We start from the raw sequence: 22,422 nt of genomic DNA on the forward strand, positions 1-22,422 counted from the left end.
GCTGAATGATGGTTTAATTTGATAATAGTAGGAGAGTAGTAGTAAATGACGGTCTAAATGGTGTGGGAGTCATATTCATTTCTGCATGAACATTGTCCCCACCCACTTCTACCATGTTCACGTTCTGGAGGAAGACAGTACAGCTAAACCCTTCAAGATTACATTAATGTCTAGAGAGAGAGAGTCCAGTTTAATCGTTTAACATTACAGTGGGCTCTGAACTATTTACAATTTGAGATTTTAGGTGAAGGGACTGAATTTGCTGCTGATAGAGCTGGGTGGAAAAATAAGTTGTCAAGAGGAGTTAGGGAAACAAGTGTAATAAATAAGTGGACAAATTTGGCAAATGGTGTACAATATGAGAATATGTGCATTTGTTTGTTTTGGGTGGAAGAATCGAAAAGCCAAATGTTTGTTTAGAGAGGAACTGTAGGAAATATTGATTCATTTAATATGTTACCCAGATCATGCTACTTCACCTGATTAGAGAGAAAGCCAGTTATTTGTATTCTTTACAAGCAGCCAAGTTGTTTTAAAGCTGTTCTGACTTTGGTTAGATTACATATGGAGTACTCTGTGCATTTCTAGCCTCCTTGTTTGAGGATCATGTTAGATGAGGTTCTTTCACCTGTTTCTGGAGCAGAAGGAGCAATCTTGAGGAAATATCGAGCAGAGTGGGGCCACATCCATTGGAGATAAGAAAAAAAGGTGATCTTATTGAATCATAAGATTTTGAAGGTAGTCGTCAAGGTGGATCCTGAGAGAATGTTCCTCTGTTTGAAGAGCTTAAAGCCAGGATATGTAGATTTAAGGTCTCTTTAAGACTGCGATGAGTATAATTTTGAGGGTAGTTAGTCTGTGGAATTTTTTTCTGCAGAGAGAATTGTTGGCTGGGTCTTAATGTATTAAAGCTTTTTGATTACTGGTTATGAGGAGCACAGCTAGGGCCATAATCAAATGTCAGGTTATGTATGAAGAGTTAAATGACCTACTTCTGCAACTTTTTGTCTTTCTTTCCATGTTGCTGAAGCATGGACATAGCCAATGGATCTTTAGATGTGAGTCAGGTTGGCTCCAAAACGTTTCCAGCAATGAAGTAAGAATGTTTGGAGTAAATACATTTTAACATCAGTGATTGTTTTACAACAAATAATTGGGGTAAAAGTTAAGTAGATAGGTACTTCAAGAGCTTTGAATTCATTATGGTGAGTCAATATAGATTTGTTAAAGAAGATAGTCCTTGAGAACCAAGTTTGATGTAGGAACAACAAGTTGAAGAAGGAATGGATAGATTTCAAAAGAGAGATTTTGAAGTATTGTAAGCCTTCTTTTATATGATCAAGATTTGTGGAATAGAAGAGGAATTAATCAGCTTGGATGCAAAATTAGTTAAGGACAGAAAAAGCAAATCAGTGCAAGTGTTTATTTTTCACAATGCTATTGCCTAAGAATCATTCGGACATTTTCTGACTCGATAATGGAATAGGGAGTAAAATTTCAAACTTAAATTTGGAGGTGAGGCAGACTGTAAAGACAACAATTGACTGCAACAGGAATTATGCTAACGATGGTGGTTAGATAGGTGACAGATCTTAAGATAAAAGTGAGGCTTGATGTACTTTGGCCAAAAAAGGTAGGCTGAGGAAATATGGACTTAAGAGCACAGTTCTAAATTGTGTCGGAATAAGGGACATTTGAAAATAACAGGATGTATTGAATGAACAGGAAGCAGAGTATGTGAGCTCTTGGATGTGGTCAATAGCATTGAGTACAAAGCATGGAGGTGATTCTGCACCCTTAAAGTTCTGGTTTGGCTACACAGCATCACATTCCATTCTAATGGCCATGTTTTTGGAAAATTGTTCTCATCTGCACAAAGAAATTTTGAGGTAGTTGTTGTTTAAAAAGTACAGGTTTTATGATGGGTGAAGTGAAAAGCTGTTGCCATGAGTTGGTTGTATTCCCAGTCTCTGCACAGATTTAACATTTTGGGGATGTAATATAGGAAGAGCACTCTCGAACTCCCTGCCTGCAATGTTTGGAGAGTCTGAGGCAATCAGTGATTTTAAAGGGTGCTTGTGGAGGCAGGTGAGGGAAACTAACAGAGCTGTCTATAAAGATTAGGGAAATGAGAATGACTGGATTGCTTTACAGTCATTGACTGTGGATGAATGTCCTCCTTTTATGCTTTAATGACTGATTTTAACTGAGTGTAGATGTTTAGTGTATATTGCTGATTAAAACAGAGCTTGTATACCTATGATCTTTAGCTTTCTTAATCCGAGAATGATTTCTGATTTTTGTTCATCAATATTGGAGTAGACTGCAGGTATTTGAGAGCATGTGCGATAAAGTCCTTTTGATCAAACATTAGAAGTGAGTGTACATAAAACAGAGATTGAAGTGTAAGTTGACTGTTCAGTCTTGTCGTGAAAGTATGTCTCAAAGTTTATAGATGATACCAAGTTGGGTGGAAGAGTGAACTGTGACTCGGTGCAGAGATCCTTCATGATCTGGACAAATTGGGTGAGTGGGGAATTCAATACCAGATGCAGCACAATTTGGATAAATATGAAGTTAGTCACTTTGGAAGCAAAAGCAAGAAGGCAGTTTACGGTCTGAATGGCTGTAAATTGGGAGATGGGAGTGTGCAGCAGGACTGGGTGTCCTTGTGTACCAGTCACCGAAGGTAAGCATATAGGTGTAGCAGGTGGTAAAGAAGACAAATGGTATGTTGCCCTTCATTTTGAGGTTTTGTGTACAGGAACAGGGATGTGTTGTTGCAGTTATACAGGGCCTTGGTGAGGCTATACCTAGAATATTGTCCATAGAGATGTACAGCATGGAAACGGACCCTTCGGTCCAACCCGTCCCGACCAGGTATCTCAACCCAATCTAGTCCCACCTGCCAGCACCCAGCCCATATCTCTCCAAACCCTTCCTATTCATATACCCATCCAAATGTCTCTTAAATGTTGCAATTGTACCAGCCTCCACCACTTCCTCTGGCAGCTCATTCCATACACGTACCACCCTCTGTGTGAAAAAGTTGCCTCTTAGGTCTCTCTTGTATCTTTCCCCTCTCACCCTAAACCTATGCCCTCTAGTTCTGGACTCCCTGACCCCAGGGAAAATACTTTGTCTATTTACTCTATCCAAGCCCCTCATAATTTTGTAAACCTCTATAAGGCCACCCCTCAGCATCCGGCACTCCAGGGAAAACAGCCCCAGCCTGTTCAGCCTCTCTCTATAGCTTAAATCCTCGAACCCTGGCAACATCCTTGTAAATCTTTTCTGAACCCTTTCAAGTTTCGCAACATCTTTCCAATAGGAAGGGGACCAGAATTGCACGCAACATTCCAACAATTCCTGTATAGCCGCAACATAACCTCCCAACTCCTGTACTCAATATTTTGACCAATAAAGGAAAACATACCAAACACCTTCACTAGCTTATTTACCTGCGACTCCACTTTCAAGGAGCTATGAACCTGCACTCCAAGATCTCTTTGTTCAGCAACACTCCCTAGGACCTTACCATTAAGTGTATAAGTCCTCCTAAGATTTGCTTTCCCAAAATGCAGCACCTCACATTTATCTGAATTAAACTCCATCTGCCACTTCTCAGCCCATTGGACCATCTGGTCAAGATCCTGTTGTAATCTGAGGTAACCTTCTTCGCTGTCCACTACACCTTTAATTTTGGTGTAATCTGCAAACTTACCAACTGTACCTCTTATGCTCCCATCCAAATCATTTATGTAAATGACAAAAAGTAGAGGACCCAGCACCGATCCTTGTGGCACTCCACTGGTCACAGGCCTCCAGTATGGAAAACACCCCTCCACCATCACCCTCTGTCTTCTATCTTGGAGCCAGTTTTGTATCCAAATGGCTAGTTCTCCCTGTATTCCATGGGATTTAACCTTGCTAATCAGTCTTCCATGGGGAACCTTGTCAAACGCCTTATTGAAGTCTACATAGCTTACTCCCACCACTCTGTCCTCGTCAATCTGCTTTGTTACTTCCTCACAAAGCTCAATCAAGTTTGTGAGACATGATTTCCCACTCTCAAAACCATGTTGACTATCCCTAATCAGTCCTTGCCTTTCCAAATAAATGTACATCCTGTCCCTCAGGATTCCCTCCAACAACTTGCCCACCATCAATGTCAGGCTCACTGCTCTGTAGTTCAATGGCTTGTCCTTACCACCCTTCTTAAATAGTGGCACCACGTTTGCCAACCTCCAGTCTTGCGACACCTTACCTGTGACTATTGATGATACAAATGTCTCAGCAAAGGCCCAGCAATTACTTTTCTAGCTTCCCACAGAATTCTAGGGTACACCTGATCAGGTCCTGGCAATTTATCCACTTTTATGCATTTCAAGACATCCAGCACTTCCTCCTCTGTAATCTAGACATTTTGCAAGAGTCACCATCTATTTCCCTACAGTCTATATCTTCCATATCCTTTTCCACAGTAAATACTGATGCAAAATATTCATTTAGTATCTCCCCCATTTTCTGTTGCTCCACACAAAGGCTGCCTTGCTGATCTTTGAGGGGCCCTATTCTCTCCCTAGTTACCCTTTTGTCCTTAATATATTTGTAAAAACCCTTTGAATTCTTTTAAATTCTGTTTGCCAAAGCTATCTCATGTCCCCATTTTGCCCTTCTGATTTCCCTCTTAAGTATCCTCCTAATTCCTTTATACTCTTCTAAGGGTTCACTCGATTTATCCCGTCGATACCTTATATACGCTTCCTTCTTTTTCTTAACCAAACTCTCAATTTCTTTAGTCATTCAGCATTCCCTATACCTACCAGTCTTTCCTTTTGTCCTAACAGAAATAAACTTTCTCTGGATTCTCATTTCTGAAGGCTTCCAGTTTTCCAGCCGTCCCTTTTTTACCTGTGAGCATCTGCCTCCAATCAGCTTTCAAAAGTTCTTGCCTAATACCATCAAAATTGGCCTTTCTCCAATTTAGAACTTCAACTTTTTAGATCTGGTATATCTTTTTCCATCATTATTTTAAATCTGCATGCTGTCCCAAAGTGGGCTCCCCCACTGACACCTCAGTCACCTGCCCTGCCTTATTTCCCAAGAGTAAGTCAAGTTTTGCACTTTCTCTCGTAGGTACATCCATCTACTGAATCAGAAGATTACCTTGTACACACTTCAGAAATTCCTCTCCATCCAAACCCTTAACACTATGGCAGTCCCAGTCTCTGTCTGGAAAGTTAAAATCCCCTACCATAACCACCCTACTTTTCTTGTAGATAGCTGAGATCTCCTTACAAGTTTGTTTCTCAATTTCCCTCTGACTATTGGTAGGTCTATAATACAATCCCAATAAGGTGATCATCCCTTTCTTATTTCTCAGTTCCACCCAAATAACTTCCCTGGATGCATTTCTAGGATTATCCTCCCTCAGCACAGCTGCAATGCTATCCCTTATCAAAAATGCCGCTCTTGCCTCCCTTTCTATCCTTCCTGCAGCATTTGTATTCTGGAACATTCAGCTGCCAGTCCTGCTCATCCCTGAGCCATGTTTCTGTAATTGCTATGATATCCCAATCCCATGTTCTTAACCATGCCCTGAGTTCGTCTGCCTTCCCAGTTAGGCCCCTTTCATTGAAATAAATGCAGTTTAACTCATTAGTCCTACCTTGTCCCTGCCTGCCCTGACTGTTTGACTCGCTTTTGTTCTCAACTGTACCAGTCTCCGATTGATCTCTCTCCTCATTATTTCCCTGGGTCCTACCCCCGCATCTTACTAGTTTTAAATCCTCCTGAGCAGCTCTAGCAAATCTCCCTGTCAGTATAATAGTCCCTTTCCAATTTAGGTGCAATCTGTCCTTCTTGTACAGGTCACTTCTACCCAAAAGAGATTCCAAAGATCCAAAAATGTGAATCCTTCTCCCATATACCAGCTTCTCAGCCATGCATTCATTTGCTCTATTCTCTTGTCCCTGCCCTCACAAGCTCGTAGCACCGGGAGTAATCCAGATATTAGTACTCTCGAGGTCCTCCTTTTAAAATTCCTGCCTAACTCTCTGTAATCTCCCTTCAGAATCTCGATCTTTTCCCTTCCTATGTCTTTGGTTCCAATGTGGACAATGACCTCTTGCTGGCCCCTCTCCCCCGTGAGAACCTTCTGTACCCACTCTGAGACATCCTTGATTCTGGCACCAGGGAAGCAATACACCATTCTGCTTTTTCGTTGCTGGCCACAGAAACGCCTGTCTGTATCTCAGACTAGAGAATCCCCTGAAACAATTGATCTCTTGGAACCCGATGTACCCCTCGTTGCATTAGAGCCAGTCTCAATACCAGAAACTTGGCTGTTTGTGCTACGTTCCCCTGAGAATCCATCACCCCCCTGCATTTTCCAAAACAGCATACCTGTTTGAAATGGGTATATCCACAAAAGACTCCTGCAGTAGCTGCCTATCTCTCTTACCCCTCCTGGAGTTAACCCATCCATGTGACTATCGGAGACTTTCTCCCCTTCCTATAACTGCCATCCGTCTAATACTGTTGCTGTTGCAAATTTCTCATCGCTTCTCCCTGTCTCTCCAACCGATCCATTCGATCTGATAAGATTCACAGCCAGCAGCATTTATGGCAGATATAATTTGCAGTAACCCTTAAACTCTATTTCAACTCCCACATCTGACAAGAAGTACTTATCACTCTATTAAAGATGATTTTTGCTCCTTCAAAATCTACAGACCCAGAAAATAACTCCGTCTTATTCCTCTACAAACACTGCCCCAGATTAAATTAATAGTTATGGCTTATATTTTAAGTTTAATCAAGAGACATATCTCCAAAAACACATAATCAAGAAAGAACCTACTCTACTCACTACTGCAGATTGTCTATCTGTAGGCCACACTTAAAACAACAATAAACTTATCTGATTCTGTGCTGTGAACTTCGCCCAACAGTTCATCCAAGATCAGTTGTGATTTTCACTGTTTGATAATTTTCCCAGATGCACTCCTATGTCCAGCAATACTTGAATTCAAACATCAAAGGCAGGAACTGTGCAGGTGTTCTCTCTCCTGCAATGACCTCACTATGTGCTTCCCTTGTCTGATCTTCTCCCTTTTAAAACTGCTGTTGTTTTGACTTTGTTTCTTGTCAAAGTTCCAAAACAATGCAACAGCATATGAAACAGTAATTGCTGCTCCTGCAATTTGAGGAAATCACCTCCATCACCTAAAATATCTCAAAAAAAAGAAGCAGCTGTTACAGCCAGAAATTTTTCCCATCTTGCAGTTTTGATCTCCTTTTCGGGGGATGGATGTTCTTGCTTTTGGGAGTGCTGCGAAGGTTTGCCAGGCTGATTTTTAGGGATGGCAGGACTGATGCACGAGGAGAGTTTGACCAGATTAGGATTGTTTTTCTGGAGTTCAGACTAATGAGGGGGCATCACATATATACTTAAAAGTTTAATAGGACCAGAGAATGTAGATGCAGGGAGGATGCTCCCAATAGTGGGTATGTCCGGATTCGGGGTGGACCATGTGGATGGAGAGGAAGAGATATTTCTTCACCCAAAGAGTGGTGAGTCTGTGGAATTAATTACCACAGGAAGTAGTTGATGTCAAAACATTGAATTCAGGAGGTGGCTAGATATAGCACTTGGGGCGAATGGTATCAAAGGTTATGAGGAGAAAACAAGGTTAAGCTATTGAGTTGGATTGTTAGCCATGAAGGGCAGAGCAGGGCCAAACGGTTTCCTCCTGCTCCATCTTCTATGTTCGCATTTCCCTTCATGCGACAAGATATCAAATAAATAGTCTAAATTTTTCTTTTGGCATTCTGACTGTAAATATTTTATGGTAAATAGGTACTGATGTTATATAACCTGTTTGTTTTAAACAGGAAAACCACAACCGTGTCAACATCTTCTTTGATTATGCTAAAAAAACCAAGAATACTGCGTGGTCCTACTTTTTACCTATGTTGAATCGACAGGATCTGTTCACTGTTCATATGGTGAGTGAAGAGTGTAGTATTCTGACTGCATTTTTAAAAAGAAAATTGAGTAAAATAAGATTAATGTTATAATTAAGAATTTTGTCATATTTCTGTTTGAGGTCTTTCTGCGACTGTATGATGTTATCAATGCAGGCAATGGTCATTGCAGCAACATTGACCAGAGTTGTTGATGTGGAGTCCCAACAGAACTGAAATTTAATGGAGTAATTACTCAGTTTCTCAAACGCTCTAAAATCACTGACTCGAAACAGAATCAGGAACATTTTCAGAGTTCTAACTCATTTAACCTTCATAGCTAACCAGAGAAAGTCTGAAATCAAAACCAGCTTTAACATTTGAACCCAGATACACATCCTGCTCACTTAGCACTTGTGATCCTAAAATTGACAATCTCCGATTCTGATCATGTTTGAAAAATTTGGGGTAATATTTATCAATTTGAAAGTAGTGTTCCATTTTCTGGGAAGTCCATCTGTAGTAATCTTCCAGACAAAATGTATTGAACTGCAATATTCAGAATCGTTGTTAGTTGCTGCTGTTGGGTATGTTCCTGTTCAGAAAAACAAGTTTTTGTTCAAGTTACTCTGCATTATTCAAGAACACGTTTTCTATGTGAATTGAAAGTTGGGATGAAAAGATGTAGTTAGGACATTAAATAAAGTTTGGAATGACAATTTAAAGTTGTAACAACTGGATCAGAAACACTGGAAGCTACCTTGGATCCAACAGAGTGCAATAGATTTCCATGCAAGGTATTTTCTTTTAGCTTCACACTGCTTTGGAACTCTCGAGTATCACTTTCCTCAGGCAAAGATTGGTTTTATCATTGTTTTATTATCTTTGCTGATTAGTGATAGGACCCTGCATTGTCAACCAGATAGAGCATCTGCTGGTACCCTACTAGGAACTTTGTCCATAGTCTCTTAAGCTGTTTCCTGTGCAGGCTCATTGTAGGTGGTGAATTGCACTTTTTTTTAAGCAAAGACCATATTGGTGTATGTTCGCTAAGTAATTTTGATTTGAAAATATCATCTTATAATGCGATAAATAGCTTTGCATCCTGTCAAATTACATAATTTCCTTTAAGATGATTTTCAAGTTAATGGTGTGGAGTGGCACTGTTTACTACAAAGTGTTCCTGTTTGAGCAGGTATGGCTAGTTTTCATAGTAAGGTTGAGTTTTGACTGCATTTTGTCACTCTACATTGTTGGTCTGAATGGTCAAGGTCGTTTGTAGGTGGTTTTATTTAATGAATCATCTGTCAGAGATCCAGTAATATTTCTGTTTGGAGAGAAGATTGCCCATGTTCTCTCAAATTAAATTCTTTATTTCAGAATGCTTTTTCTTAAAGTACTTGGCTATCAGACAGGTTTTAAAAATGTTTTTTCTCTTTTTTTTTGTTTCCAAATTTCTTTTGGGTTACTTCTTTTTTCTTTGATTTTGCATTAATCTTTTATTAATTTGTAAAAAAGGACGTGGGCATTGCTAACCAGGACAACTTCATTTCCCATCCCAAATGATCCTTCAGGTGAACCTCTAATTCAAGGGTGTAGGTGCACTGTGATGCAAAGGAGTATCTGAATTTTGACTCACTGACAGTGAAAGAATGGCGATATAATTCCAAGGCAGGATGATACGTGGCTTGGAAGGCCTTGAGCAGACTGTTAATCAACATGATATAGCTGATGCTCCATCTCACTTCCATATCCAGCAAGACATATTAGCTTCTAGAAATGTATTTTGTTATTTTTAAATATTTTCAGTAACGTGACCTTTTCAACCTTCGGTGGTAGAGAATTTCATAGGTACATCACCCTCAGGAGAAATTTCTCCAATCTCTGTCTGAAATGGCCATCCTTTGTAACCTGAAATCGTGATCTCTGTCCCGGAACCTCTGGCCAGGGGGAAATATCATTCCTGCATCCAAACTGTCCAGCTCTGTCAGAGATTTGTGTGTCAAAGCAATCACCATTGTTCTGAACTCCAATGAATACAGGATCATTCAACCTGGCTTCTCTTTGTATGACAAATCTACCATCTCAAGAATTGGCCTGGTGAACTTTTGTTGCTTTGCTTTGGTGCAAATGTATCCTTCCTTGAGTAAGGAGACTTAAAACTGCATGCAGCTGTTCAGGTGAGGTTTTACTGAGGCCCTGTACAACAGCAACAAGCCCTCATTACTCTGCACTCAAATCCTTTCCACTTTGAAAATGATTCATTCATTAAGTACACCATGCCCATTGATTCTCCCCTTGTATTCTACTAAATACATCCTGCAAAAACTTGAAGTTTATCCACCACGTTTTCCATAATTCTATTGGTTTGTGTAATCCGTTGGTAATCAAGTGTCCTGTTATCACATCGTGTATAGTGCATTTTTCTCAGTACTGATGTTCTGCTAGCTAGTCTGTAATTTCTGGTTTTCCCCCTCCTTCCATGTTGGGGGTCCTGATCCTGCTGGGTTGCAATTCCTCCAGCTTGAACAGGTCCCATCTTCTCCGGAACTGGCCCCAATGAAGAACCATATCCCTCCCTTCTGTACCAGTTCACTTTGTTCTGGACTACTTTGTTCAGACTTTGTGCTCAATCAAGGAAAATGGGCTGGGAAACACTCCAGCGAGGTCAGATAACTACCCTGCATGAATACAGTCTTGCTCTACTACTGTTGTTTTTTGAAGAAAATAAAATTCCCCTCATTTCCCTGTGCATGTTAGTTTCACATTTTGTAAATAAAAACATTGCAGCAAATATTCAAGATGCTAATGTTTGATTTGAATTGATGCCACTAGGATAAATAAGTCAATTTGTGCATTGTCTCTGTAGTTTTTGACTGGCATGTGTTTCCAGCACTTTCCATTGTTTGATTTCAAACATGTAGTAAACTATTACTTGCTGGAATAAATAAGGCCAGAAAGGCTCAAATTTTTATCTGTGACAATGTTTCTGACATTTGATTTTTTTTTAAAATTTCAGGCTGCAAGAATTATAGCAAAACTAGCTGCTTGGGGGCGTGAATTGATGGAAGGGAGTGATCTAAATTACTATTTCAATTGGATTAAAACCCAACTAAGTTCTCAGGTAAATGTTGGGCCAGTTAAACACTTTAATAATGGGTATAATGCGTATAAAATATGAATGTTAGTGAATTGAATCTTATTTTCCTTATCACTTCATAGTGTTACAAATCATTGGAGTAGCATGCTGGTATCAAGCCCTGCTATTTTTTTGAATCATTACAAACGTTAGACTTTCTGAATGTGCATGCAAAATTCACAATTTTTGTTTTGTTTTAGACCCAGGTTGCTAGAGAGCATAGATCATGTTTCTGTACTTAACAAGAATGGTGATTTTACTACAAATGAATAGATTGACTATAGATGAGGCATGAAGAATTGTTGACATCAACTCTACTAGTTAGAACTCTGAAGCTCTTGTTGAAAACCCTCCTACATATGCACAAACAGTGGGGATTAAGGATCCACAAGGGAGGTGGTTTACTGGTCATGTTCTCGAAGTTTGTTGAGATTGTTTTGCTGATCATGATGCTACTTCTCAATTTATCTTCTCCAAGTACTTTAACTTGATCTCTTCTGAAGTACTGTATGCAGTTGTGGTTGCCCTGTTATAGGAAGGATATTATTAAGCTGGAGAGGGTTCAGAAAAGATTTATCAGGACGTTGCTGCGAATAGCGGGTTTGAGATACAAAAATAGATGGATGTTTTTCAAAGCAGTTTTGGAGGCTGAAGGGTGACCTTTTTATTGAGGGTGATAAAATCATGAAGGATATATAGATAAGGTGAATGCCAAGAGTCTGTTCTCTGGCGAGGGGGAGTTTGAAACTAGGGGGCATATTTTAAAGGAGAGAGGAGCGATTTTAAAAAAGACATGAGAGGCAACTTTTTTTTTAAAAAAGAGATTCAAGTGTGGAATGAACTGCCAGAGAAAGTGGTGGATGCAGGTACAGTTACAATCTTTAAAAGACTTTCATGAACAGGAAAGGTTTGGAGGAATTTGGCCAAATGGAGGCAACTGGGATAAGTTTTTAGGTTGGGAACATTTTCAGCATGGCGAGTTGGGCCAAAAGATTTGGTTCCATGCTGTGTACCTCTGATTCTGTGATTGTGCCTCGATGTACAGAGTGACTGGGGTGCATGCTTGTAAAGGTCTCTGACTTATTAAAATTCATGGCTAGCAGCAACTGATGAGAGGAAATAAACTGGCTATCTTCAGTTGAAGATGCTTTTTACTGCAGAGCTGAAATGGCTTCTGACCTGAACGTTTGCACTCCCAAGCTGCTTAGGTACGTGGAAACCAATCCGTGTTGGCAGGCCTTTGGTCAGTTGTCCACAGACCAGTTTTTGATGATTAACCACAACCATTCGTACACTACTCTCGCTGATGTGTAACTAGTTTTTCTACATTGCTTAAACAAACAACTGTAAGTAATATTTCATGAGTGGCAGGTTACTTGCTTTTTAAGAAATGAAGCAACCCTTCCCGACTCAGGCGACTGACTGTGTGGAGTTTGCACATTCTCCCTGTGTCTGCGTGGGTTTCCTCCGGGTGCTCCGGTTTCCTCCCACAATCCATAGATGTGCAGGTCAGGTGAATTGGCCATGCTAAATTGCCCGTAGTGTTAGGTAAGGGGCAAATGTAGGGGTATGGGTGGGTTGCGCTTCGGCGGGTCGGTGTGGACTTGTTGGGTCGAAGGGCCTGTTTCCACACTCTAAGTAATCTAATCTAATCTAATTGGCTTTTAAAGTAGTCGTTCCCCATTTTAGTTCACAATCAAAAATGTAAAAAATGAAAAGACATGGTCATTACATCAGGGTGAGGTAAATTTACTGATGACAACATCAGTTCCATTATTAGCATATGCTACAGATGCAACCACTGAATAAAATGGCAAAATTCATATCTATGACTTCCAAACTGCAGCATGTGCTGGATCATTTTAAGAAGACAAAACTTAATTTTCTTTATTGCCAAAGATGTAAGTTTTGGGTATTTTACCACTTCAGTGATGTGATTTTGGTGCATTGTTATTTTGTTTTAAGCAAGGATTGATACCTGTTTTTGCCAGAATAGGTGTTTGTAGTTTTTAATGAAAATTAGATCATTTGTGCTATGCTAAGTATAGTCCCTGATCACTACTTAGAGGAATCATAAAGGATGCTGCTTACTTTTATTTTGGATTTCTCAATCACTCTCACCCTAGTCTTGCCTGAGATCCTCCGATTGGCCCTTGACTTTAACCAACAAGGGATTTGCAATTTTGGAAATTTAATTTTTTTCTTCTATTGCCAGATCCTCTTCCAAGGTCAGCCCTTCCTTTCTCAATTGCTGAACAGCCTTACTCCTATTACTAGTTTTTTTTTAAGTGCAATTTTTGACAGATACAATCTGAGAAAGAACATGTTTGAGGAAATACCCCAATTCTCTGTCAAAGATGATTTTGTATACTCAAGTGTGGCAGAAGTTGAAGCTGTTACCTCCAACTGTTCTTGAACATTTGGGACAGAAGAATTCCTTGCCAATCTTCAGCATTCGACCATTGCCAATGACCTCAAGAAAGATAAAGTGGACTTCAGATATTACCAAAGAATTACTGTACTCCCTATTGCTAGGGAGATCACCCAAGTTCTTGTCAATGCCTTTTTTCAGTCTCTAAGGAAATGTCTCTTGAAAGCCTGTGACTTCTAACCACACCACGGGGCCATCAATGGTGTTTACTACTTGGCATCTCCGTTGCCAGGCTAGAATGCCTCCCACTGTATTTCAGTAATTTAACCAGTACATTTGACTCTGTCAACTGTGAAGTGCTGTAGAAGACTCTATTGATGGCTGGCTGTCTGGAGAAATTACTCAGCATCCTCCTCCTCTTCTGCGGCAAGGTGTTGGTGATGGTCCTCACTGGAAATGTGACAGATTCCTTTTGAGATCTTGACAGGGGTTAAGCAGAATTCATTGTTGTCATCCTTTTTCTCCATTTACATCGTCACCCTTCATCTTGTCAATAGCTAGCTTCCTAGTGGTTTTGGATGTTTTCTACGTATGGATGGAAACTCTTCAACCTCAACTGGCTGAAATCCAAGAAAGGAAAGCAATGGACCTTGCTAATGGAATTTCAGAACGGGAATGATGACATTGCTGCTTTGAAACAAGATATTCCAGCTTGGTTTAGTGCCTTCGTGGAAACATACTGCAGAATTGGTTTCAATGTCAACTTCAAGACTTAAATTCCTCACTGACCCATCCCAGGGCAATTGCCAGTCCATCCTATCCCCCTCAAGGTCAGTAAAGCAATCCTTCCAAATATTGAGCATTTCCCCAACCTGGGAAGCTTTTTCTGTTTATCCTATTTCTCATCTAAAGCTGAGAATGCGAAGATTCAACACTACATTCAAATGGAATGTCACTTTAGGATGCCTAAGAATGAGTGTCTTTGACTAGAGTGACTTCTGTGCTGATACTAAAGTCCTTGCGCATAAGGCAGTCATCCTTCCCACCCTTCAATATGGCTCAAAAGCCTGGACTACATACAGATGCCATGTCAGGGCCCTTGAGAAGTACCATCAAAGCTGTTTGAGAAAGATTCACTGCATAATTTAGAGGGCAGTCATATTGACATCTGCATCCTTGAAGCAGCCAAAAGAACGCTGATGGAGGCCATGATCATCTGAAACAACTGCTCTGGACTGACCAGGTGCTCCGGATACTTGAGTTCTGATTGCCAAAGCAAATCATTGTTGCCCAGTTCAAAGTACGCACTTGAATGAGAGAAAAACAAAGGAAGCATTTCAAATACTCCCTGAAGAAATACTTGCTTAAGAAATGCTGCATAGGTCTCAACGTGTGGGAGACACTTGTTCAGAAAAGACTGACTTAGAGAAAACTGTATGAAGAGTCACAAGTCTTTGAGAAACCTGTCTAAGAGTACAGAAAAGGAATGTCAGTCATCTTTAAGCCAAGGGCTATTCCATCTCCTGGAAATACCTGCCAAATGTGTTTTATGATCTAGGATCTGGCTTATCAGCCATTAAGGGTCAATAGAGCCCATGTTTGGTGATGTAGAACTGTCATTCTTGCTAGTGAATGATTATTGCCACTGATGAGATGATTTTGACATTTTATTGGGATCTAACCTGGAGGGAGCACCTGCCATTTGAGGTTGGCTGTCTTCCAGACAAAGGAAAAAGTTATAATCCATTCTTTGCCTCTAATCTCAAAGGTCAAGGGGCAGTTGAATGGTCTCTAGACTTCATAATCCTTGGTAAACCAGTCATCAACTTCTGATATTCAGTGTGTTTCCCTTAACTGCTGCTTTGAGGTTGAAGCCAGAATATCTCGTTATCTTGTATTTCTGATCTGTTTCTCAGGTCATTTGTTCTCAAGTTCCCATGCTTTGCCTTCTGCAATGTTTCTTATATCTAAATAGATTTGTATCATGTAAGCCAAAAGTTGTCGAGCACCAGTACCCATTTAGCTGTATTCTTGTTTAATTAATATGAAAAGATGAATGTACAAAGATGCTATGGTGCTAAATTATTTGTTAAATTAATCAATGTTTAATCATGTAAGTTTACAATGGGATATCCAGTATAGGTTCAGGCATTTGTTCATGAAAGCAAAGAACCTTTTGTTTGCATTTAGAGTTTGCGAATTAGATGAAATTCTTGGCTATGTCTAATTATTAGCATGCCCTTTAAAACAGCTTGAAATAGACACTAATCAGGTTTGTGCAAAAAAACCGTCAATTTTTATGTCAAGTCAGAAATCATGCCACTACTGAATGTTTCACTTTTATCCAGTGAAAGTAATAGTGCTTTGCTGCATAATTTGCCTATTGCTATTTAAAAGCAAAAGCACTGTTGTAAATCAGAAATAAAAATAAATGCTGAAATACTTCGCAGATATGGTAGCATTTGTGGAGAAAAAAGCTGTTAACATGTCAGGTAAATGACCTGGTGTCAGAACTGGGAAAAGTTGGAGGTATAGCGAGGGGCTGTGGAAGATTGTGGTAGAAGAACAAAATGTAAGTCTGTGACTAAGTGAAGGTGAAAGATTAAAAAAAGTAAAGGGAGGGGATAGCAAATGGAACAAGTGAAGAACTAAAACAATGGATCTATAGGTCTAAATGACAGTAATGTCAGCATTCCTTATTTTTTAGGGGGGTGGAGCAGTGGTAATTTGTAGACCAATATTTCTAATCTGAATTTTTGAACTCTGGAGCAAAAGGCTGTCAAGTGTGGATTTGAGTGATGTGAATATTTGTTACCCAGAATGGGTTTCACCATTTGTAATTTGAATATATCTTATGCAGAAATGTATACTGGTCAGAAAGAAGGTCTCTGAGAAGGGTGAGCACTCATGGTTAACACTGGCAATCTAGGAGAGCATCTAATCAAAAGCTAAGGAATGCAAAGTGGAACAACTGGTTATGGGCAAGAGGAGTGGGAGATTTATAAGAACCAGCAGCTGATAAGTCAGTCACACAGCAATGAAACAGACCCTTTTGGTCCAGCTTATCTATGGGTGGGAGGCTCTTTGGAACATTAGTGTGAACTTGATGGACCAAATGGCCTGTTTCCACGCTGTAGGGATTCTATCCTTTATAACTCAAGTTCTCTCAAGTCCCAGCAAAAACCTTGTGGATATTTTCTGAATCCTGTCCAATTTAATAATATCCTTAATGGCAGGGTAACCAGACTGTACAGTGTTCCAAAAGTGGCCTATTCAACATCCTGTATGACGTTAACATGATGTCTGAACTCCTATACTAAATGGTGTGAGCAATGAAGACGAGCGTGCTAAATGCTGCCTTAACCACCCTGTCTAACTGTGTGACATAACAAGCTAATAAATGGAACAAAATTGATTTTGTTTTTATATCAATGACCAATGTATTTGCCCAAGTGGCTATCTTGGTATCTGAAAGAGGGAGACGAGCTGAAGTGACTGGGACCCTGGCAGATGCCTCTGGGGGATTGACCAAGAGATCTGGGAAATTGCAGATAATTTAAGTCAATATTTTGCAGTCTTTGTTTTGGCAAATACAGTAAACATCCCAACAATAACAGATGAGCAAAGTGCTGATAGGAAAGGTCTCTAACACAAGAGACAAATATTTAACAAACCAAGTCAGGCTAGTTGCAGGATCTGATCTCTGCATCCAAGGACTTTAAGGGAACAGACCACAGTGACAGTGGAGGTATTGGTTGAAACATCCCAGAACTCAATAGGTTTTTGGCAGTGTGCGAGTAGACTGGAGAACTACTGTTATGACACTCTGCTTAATAAAGGAGGGGTACTGAAATTTGGTTTTTATTCCTATGGGAATGGTGCTTAAAAGTTGAGAATTCTTATTACAACTGTACTGGGCTTGAGGATGCTGCTGGAACACGTGTTTAAAAAAAAGCTTCATAGAACCAACTCCTCCTCAAACCTAGCAACCCTCGGTGATTCCGAATCGCGAGAATTCCAACAGTCTCTGATCTACTCTTAACTGCCATAATCAATGCATGTGAAAGCTTGGTTGGCCATTCAACAGAAAAAATGCCAAGACTGGTTTGATGAGGATGATTGATATCCAGAAACTATTAAGCTGGAAGGACATGGCATTTGAGTGTAAAAAAAACCAACTGTAGTCAAGAAAAGGCAGAGTTCAACAGGAAAACCATAACATGAAGAACAGATGGTGGCTGGATGGAGCACTGGAGCGTCATGAATGGCTGACAATCATAGATGGAACACCCACTGCCCCACCCCAATGCTGCCCAAGGATGGAGTGACTCATCAAAGATAAAGATGCCATGACAAAATGCTGGAGGAAGCACTCCAGAGGTTCCCCCCACGGCTCCCAAACAGTGCTCTGAACAGCCTTGAATGCATCCCACAACATACTACAAGCCACAAGCTCAGCAACACCCTAGCCTTGCACAAAGAAGAGAAGGCTGTCTGCCAGTTTAAGAGCAGCAAGGCTGCTGGAGCAGACTGTATTCCTGCTCTGGATTAGAGTGGTGCTGGAAAAGCACAGCAGGTCAGGCATCATCCGAGGACCAGGAAAATCGACGTTTTGGGCAAAAGCCCCTCATCAGGAATGAGGCTGGAGCCCCCAGGGTGGAGAGATAAATGGAGAGGGGTGGGGCTGGGGGAGAATGAAATGTGATCTTTTTGTGGCATGAAAGTTTCTTCGAGGGCTTGATAGGGTTGATGTTGAGAAGATGTTTTGGGTAGTTGGGGAATCTCTTAGCAGAGGATGTAGTTGCAAAATAAGGGGATAATCATTTAAAACAAATGTGAAAGAATTGCTTCTCCTGAGGGTAGTGAAGTTCTGTCTGGAATTCTGAACCCCAGAGAGCTGTGGATTACTGAACACATTTATTGAGGATGCAAACAATTTTGAAATACTGAGTATGTGGAGCTGGCATGAAAGAAGCTGAGGCCTGAGTAAATCTGCTCCGGTCATCTGAAATGACGAGAGGCTTGTGGTGATAAGTGGTCTATTCTTACATCATAAATTCTTTTACAGAATGCCTTCAATTCAACATCCCTGAACAATTCCGATGTTTGGGAGAAAGTGACGACTGCAGATGCTAGAGATCGGAATAGAAAGTATGGTGCTCGAAAAGCACAGTAGGTCAGGGCCCACCCGAGGAGTAGGAGAATAGACGTTCCGGGCATAAGCCCTTATTCCTGATGAAGGGCTTATGCCCGAAATGTCAATTCTCCTGCTCCTCAGGTGCTGCTTGACATGTGCTTTTCCAGCACCACACACTATACCCTGATTCCAATGTTCATATGCTCTATTATTTCAATTTCTTAGCTTTCTGCAGTGTTCTAATACTGCATAATAGCAGCTGAAACATCAACTAACTTGTAAACTTTTACACTTCAACCTACAAGATATAAATTTCATTAAAAGTTAAAATCCAGTACAGTGTCCAATTACAATCACATTAATGATCACTAACTGAATTGTAACAGACCTGTTCTGATACGCATGGAAAAATTTAGGAGCAACCTGTAAAGTCTGTACAATAATTCCTTCCTCAAGCAGAAGCCATTGTGACCACATGTAACCTCCTAGGGGTTGTGCGGCCACATGGTTTAGGAACATTGGAACAGGAATAGGCCATTTGGTCTCTTGAGTTTGCCTCCCCATAAGATGATATTGTTACTAACCTGGTTGTGGCGATGATTTGTTCCTATAGATAAAATAAACTGTCTAACTCTGCTTTGAACGTGTTTACTGTTTTTTAAAGTTGGTACATTTATTGAAATATTCATTTAAGTGATTTAGAGATTACCTTGGATGTGAGAGAGGTACATGACAAAGACAGCAAATTGTCTTGTAAGCTTATTTGCAATCTGTTGTGCATTCCTAGGAAGTCCTTTCTGCACCTCTGACCTGATCATCATTTAATAACGAAATACATTTGGCTGCAGTAATTTAATCATCATTGTATCTCTCTAAAACTTTAGCCAGTATATTGCACACCTTAATTCCAGGTTCAAGAAAGGATTGCTAATTTTGACTTTATAATTGAAATCAGTTTTGGGCATCTTTTTGATTGACCATAAATGTAGGAGCAGAAGTAGGTCATTTAACTCAATGAGACAAAAGTGAGGACTGCAGAATCTGGACATTAGAGTCTGAATTAGTGTGGTGCTGGAAATGCACAGCAGGCCAGGCAGCATCCGACAGATAGATAGGAAAGATCAATGTTTCGGGCTGTCAGGAATGAGGCTGCAAATCTCTGGGGTGGAGAGATCAGCCTCATTCTTGATGAAGGGCTCTGCCTGAAATGTCAACTTTCCTGTTCCTCAAACGCTGCCTGACCTGAGAATTTCCAGAACCATGCGAAACATGATTCAACCAAAGAATCTGCTCCACTATTGAATGATCAATGAGATCGTAGCTGATCATTTTCAACTCCAATTCCTGACTTTGTTTTCCCCAAATCTTTTTGATTCCCTTGCTGATTCTAACAAAAATTGGTCTTTCTCATCCTTGAATGTACTTAATGACACGGCCTTAACAATGTCCGGTAAAGAATTCCACAGATTCACTACCCTTTTGAGAAAAGAAATTTCTCCTCATTTAGGTTTTAACTGTGCAACCCATTGTGATGTTATGTCCTTTGGTCCTGGAGTCCCACAGTGGGAAACTACCTTTCTGCGTCTACCCTGTCAAATTGCCATCAAGGTTGGATCTCATTCTTCTAAATTCTAAACTCTTTAGGAAGGAAGGTTGTGTGTTGAACCTGAGAAAATAGGTGAGATTCTCAATGATTACTTTGCATCAGTGTTCCCTGAGGAACGGATGGTGATGAATGCTGAGATTAGAGAGAGAAGTTTGTTTACACTGGATCACATTGACATAAGGAGGGAAGATGTTTTGGATAGGCTAGAGGTTATTAAGTGGACAAATCCCCAGGTTGCTGAGGGAGGCGAGAGAAGAAATAGCTGGGGCCCTGACATATCTTTGGAGCATCCTTAAGCACAGCTGAGGTGCCAGAGGACGAGAGGGTTACTCAACTTGTTCCCCCTGTGCAAGAAGGGTAATAGGGATACTCTAGGTAACTCCAGATGAGTGAGCCTGACATCATTGGTGGGAAAGTTGACGGAGAAGGTACTGAGGGATAAAATCTATTTATATTTGGAAAGGAATGGGCTTATCAATGATAGGCAACATGGCTTTGTGCGGGGGGGAGATCGTGCCTTTCCAACTTTATTAAGTTCTTTGAGGAAGTGACCAAGTTGATTGATGAAGGAAGGGCTGCAGATGTCATATATATGGACTTTATTAAGGTGTATGATAAGGTTCCCCATGGTAAACTAATGGAGAAAGTGAAGTCACATGGTGTGCAGGGTGTTCTAGCTAGGTGGATAAAAGAACTGGTTGAGCAACAGGAGACTGGCAGTTGAAGGGAGTTCCTTGAAATGGAGAAAGGTGATCAGTGTTCCACAGGGGTCAGTATTGGGGCCACTGTTTGTGATATCCATAAATGATCAGGAAGAGGGCGTTGTTGGTCTGATCAGTATATTAGCAGATGACACGAAGATTGGTAGAGTAGCAGAAAGCATGGGGCACTGTCAAAGAATACAGGAGAATATCGATAGACTGGCGAGTTGGGCAGAGAAGTCGCAGATGGAGTTCAATCCTGGCAAATGTGAGGTGATGCATTTTGTGAAGTCTCATTCTAGAGCATACTATACTGTAAATGGAAGAGCCTTGGGGAAAAGTTGGTGAGCAGAGAGATCTGGGAGTTCAGGTCCATTGTACCCTGAAGGTGGCGACACAGGTGGATAGAGTGGTCAAGAAGGTATATGGTATGCTTGCCTTCATCGGACGAGGTATTGAGTATAAGAGCTGGCAGGTCACATTAAAATTGTACAAGACTTTGGTTTGGCCGCATTTAGAATACTGTATACAATTCTGGTCGCCACATCACCAAAAGGATGCGGACACCTTGGAGAGGTTGCAGAGAAGGTTTATGAGGATGTTGCCTGGTATGGAACCGAGGTTGAACAGGCTAGGATTCTTTTCATTAGAAAAAAGGAGATTGAAATCTACAAAATCATGAAAGGTATAGACGGGGGAGATAAACTTTTTCCCAGGGTGAAGGATTCAGTTACAAGAGGTCATGCGTTTCGAGATGAGAGGTTTAAGGAGGATACACGAGGCAAGTACTTTACAGAGAGTGGTAGGTGCCTGGAACGAGTTGCCAGCAGAGGTGGTAGAGACAGGCACGGTAGATTTGTTTTAAGGTGCGTCTGAACAGATGCACGAGTGTTCAGGGAACAGATGGATACAGATGCTTGGGAATTGGGCGATGGGTTTACACAGAGGATTTGGATCGGCTCAGGCTTGGAGGGCCGAAGGGACTGTTCTTTGTTCTTTGAGATTTCAAGTTGTGGTGATACATGGGCACCTGGCCCAATGTTTTGTTTTATGACCCTGCGGTGTCCATTGACTGTGTGTATTGGGTTTGGAAGGTCGTACCCTTTTCTTAATTGTTGTTTAAAAAAATGTGTTGTTCATTTTGGTTGCACATCAGCCTCCTGCTTCTGATCTTTGCACACATTCAATGGCCTGGACAACTCTGTGTAGGCCTGTAGGCTCCTCATTCCTGACTGCTTTATTTTATCCTCCAACTCCATTTTAATTTCATTTCCTTCACCACCACCCCCCCCCCCCCCCCCCAAATCTTTCCCTCACGTTTTTGCATTTGTTTAATTCATTAATGGAATATGGGTGCCACTGGCTAGGTCAGCATTTAACGTAGAAACATAGGAGAAGGCCATTTAGCCCTTTGAGCCTATGCCACCATTCATGAAAATCATAGCAGATCGTCCAACTCAGTAGCTTAATTATGCTTTCGTCCTATTCACCCCAAGT

At 40.8% G+C, this 22,422-nt stretch overlaps 1 protein-coding gene across 3 annotated transcripts in view; it reads left to right on the plus strand.

The window, feature by feature from the left end:
* atp6v1h (ATPase H+ transporting V1 subunit H) overlaps positions 1-22,422 on the plus strand; it is a 128,912-nt gene that overhangs the window by 25,426 nt on the left and 81,064 nt on the right. For 2 of the 3 annotated variants that reach the window (XM_060824336.1, XM_060824337.1), the window contains exons 5-6: positions 7,900-8,013; positions 10,991-11,095. In XM_060824336.1, coding sequence (XP_060680319.1) covers positions 7,900-8,013; positions 10,991-11,095 — 219 coding nt within the window. The remainder of the gene's footprint in view (positions 1-7,899; positions 8,014-10,990; positions 11,096-22,422) is intronic. The other variant, XM_060824341.1, reaches the window with a different exon arrangement.

Source organism: Hemiscyllium ocellatum, chromosome 4, assembly GCF_020745735.1.
Source record: "Hemiscyllium ocellatum isolate sHemOce1 chromosome 4, sHemOce1.pat.X.cur, whole genome shotgun sequence".
Taxonomy (NCBI): Eukaryota; Metazoa; Chordata; class Chondrichthyes; order Orectolobiformes; family Hemiscylliidae; genus Hemiscyllium; species Hemiscyllium ocellatum.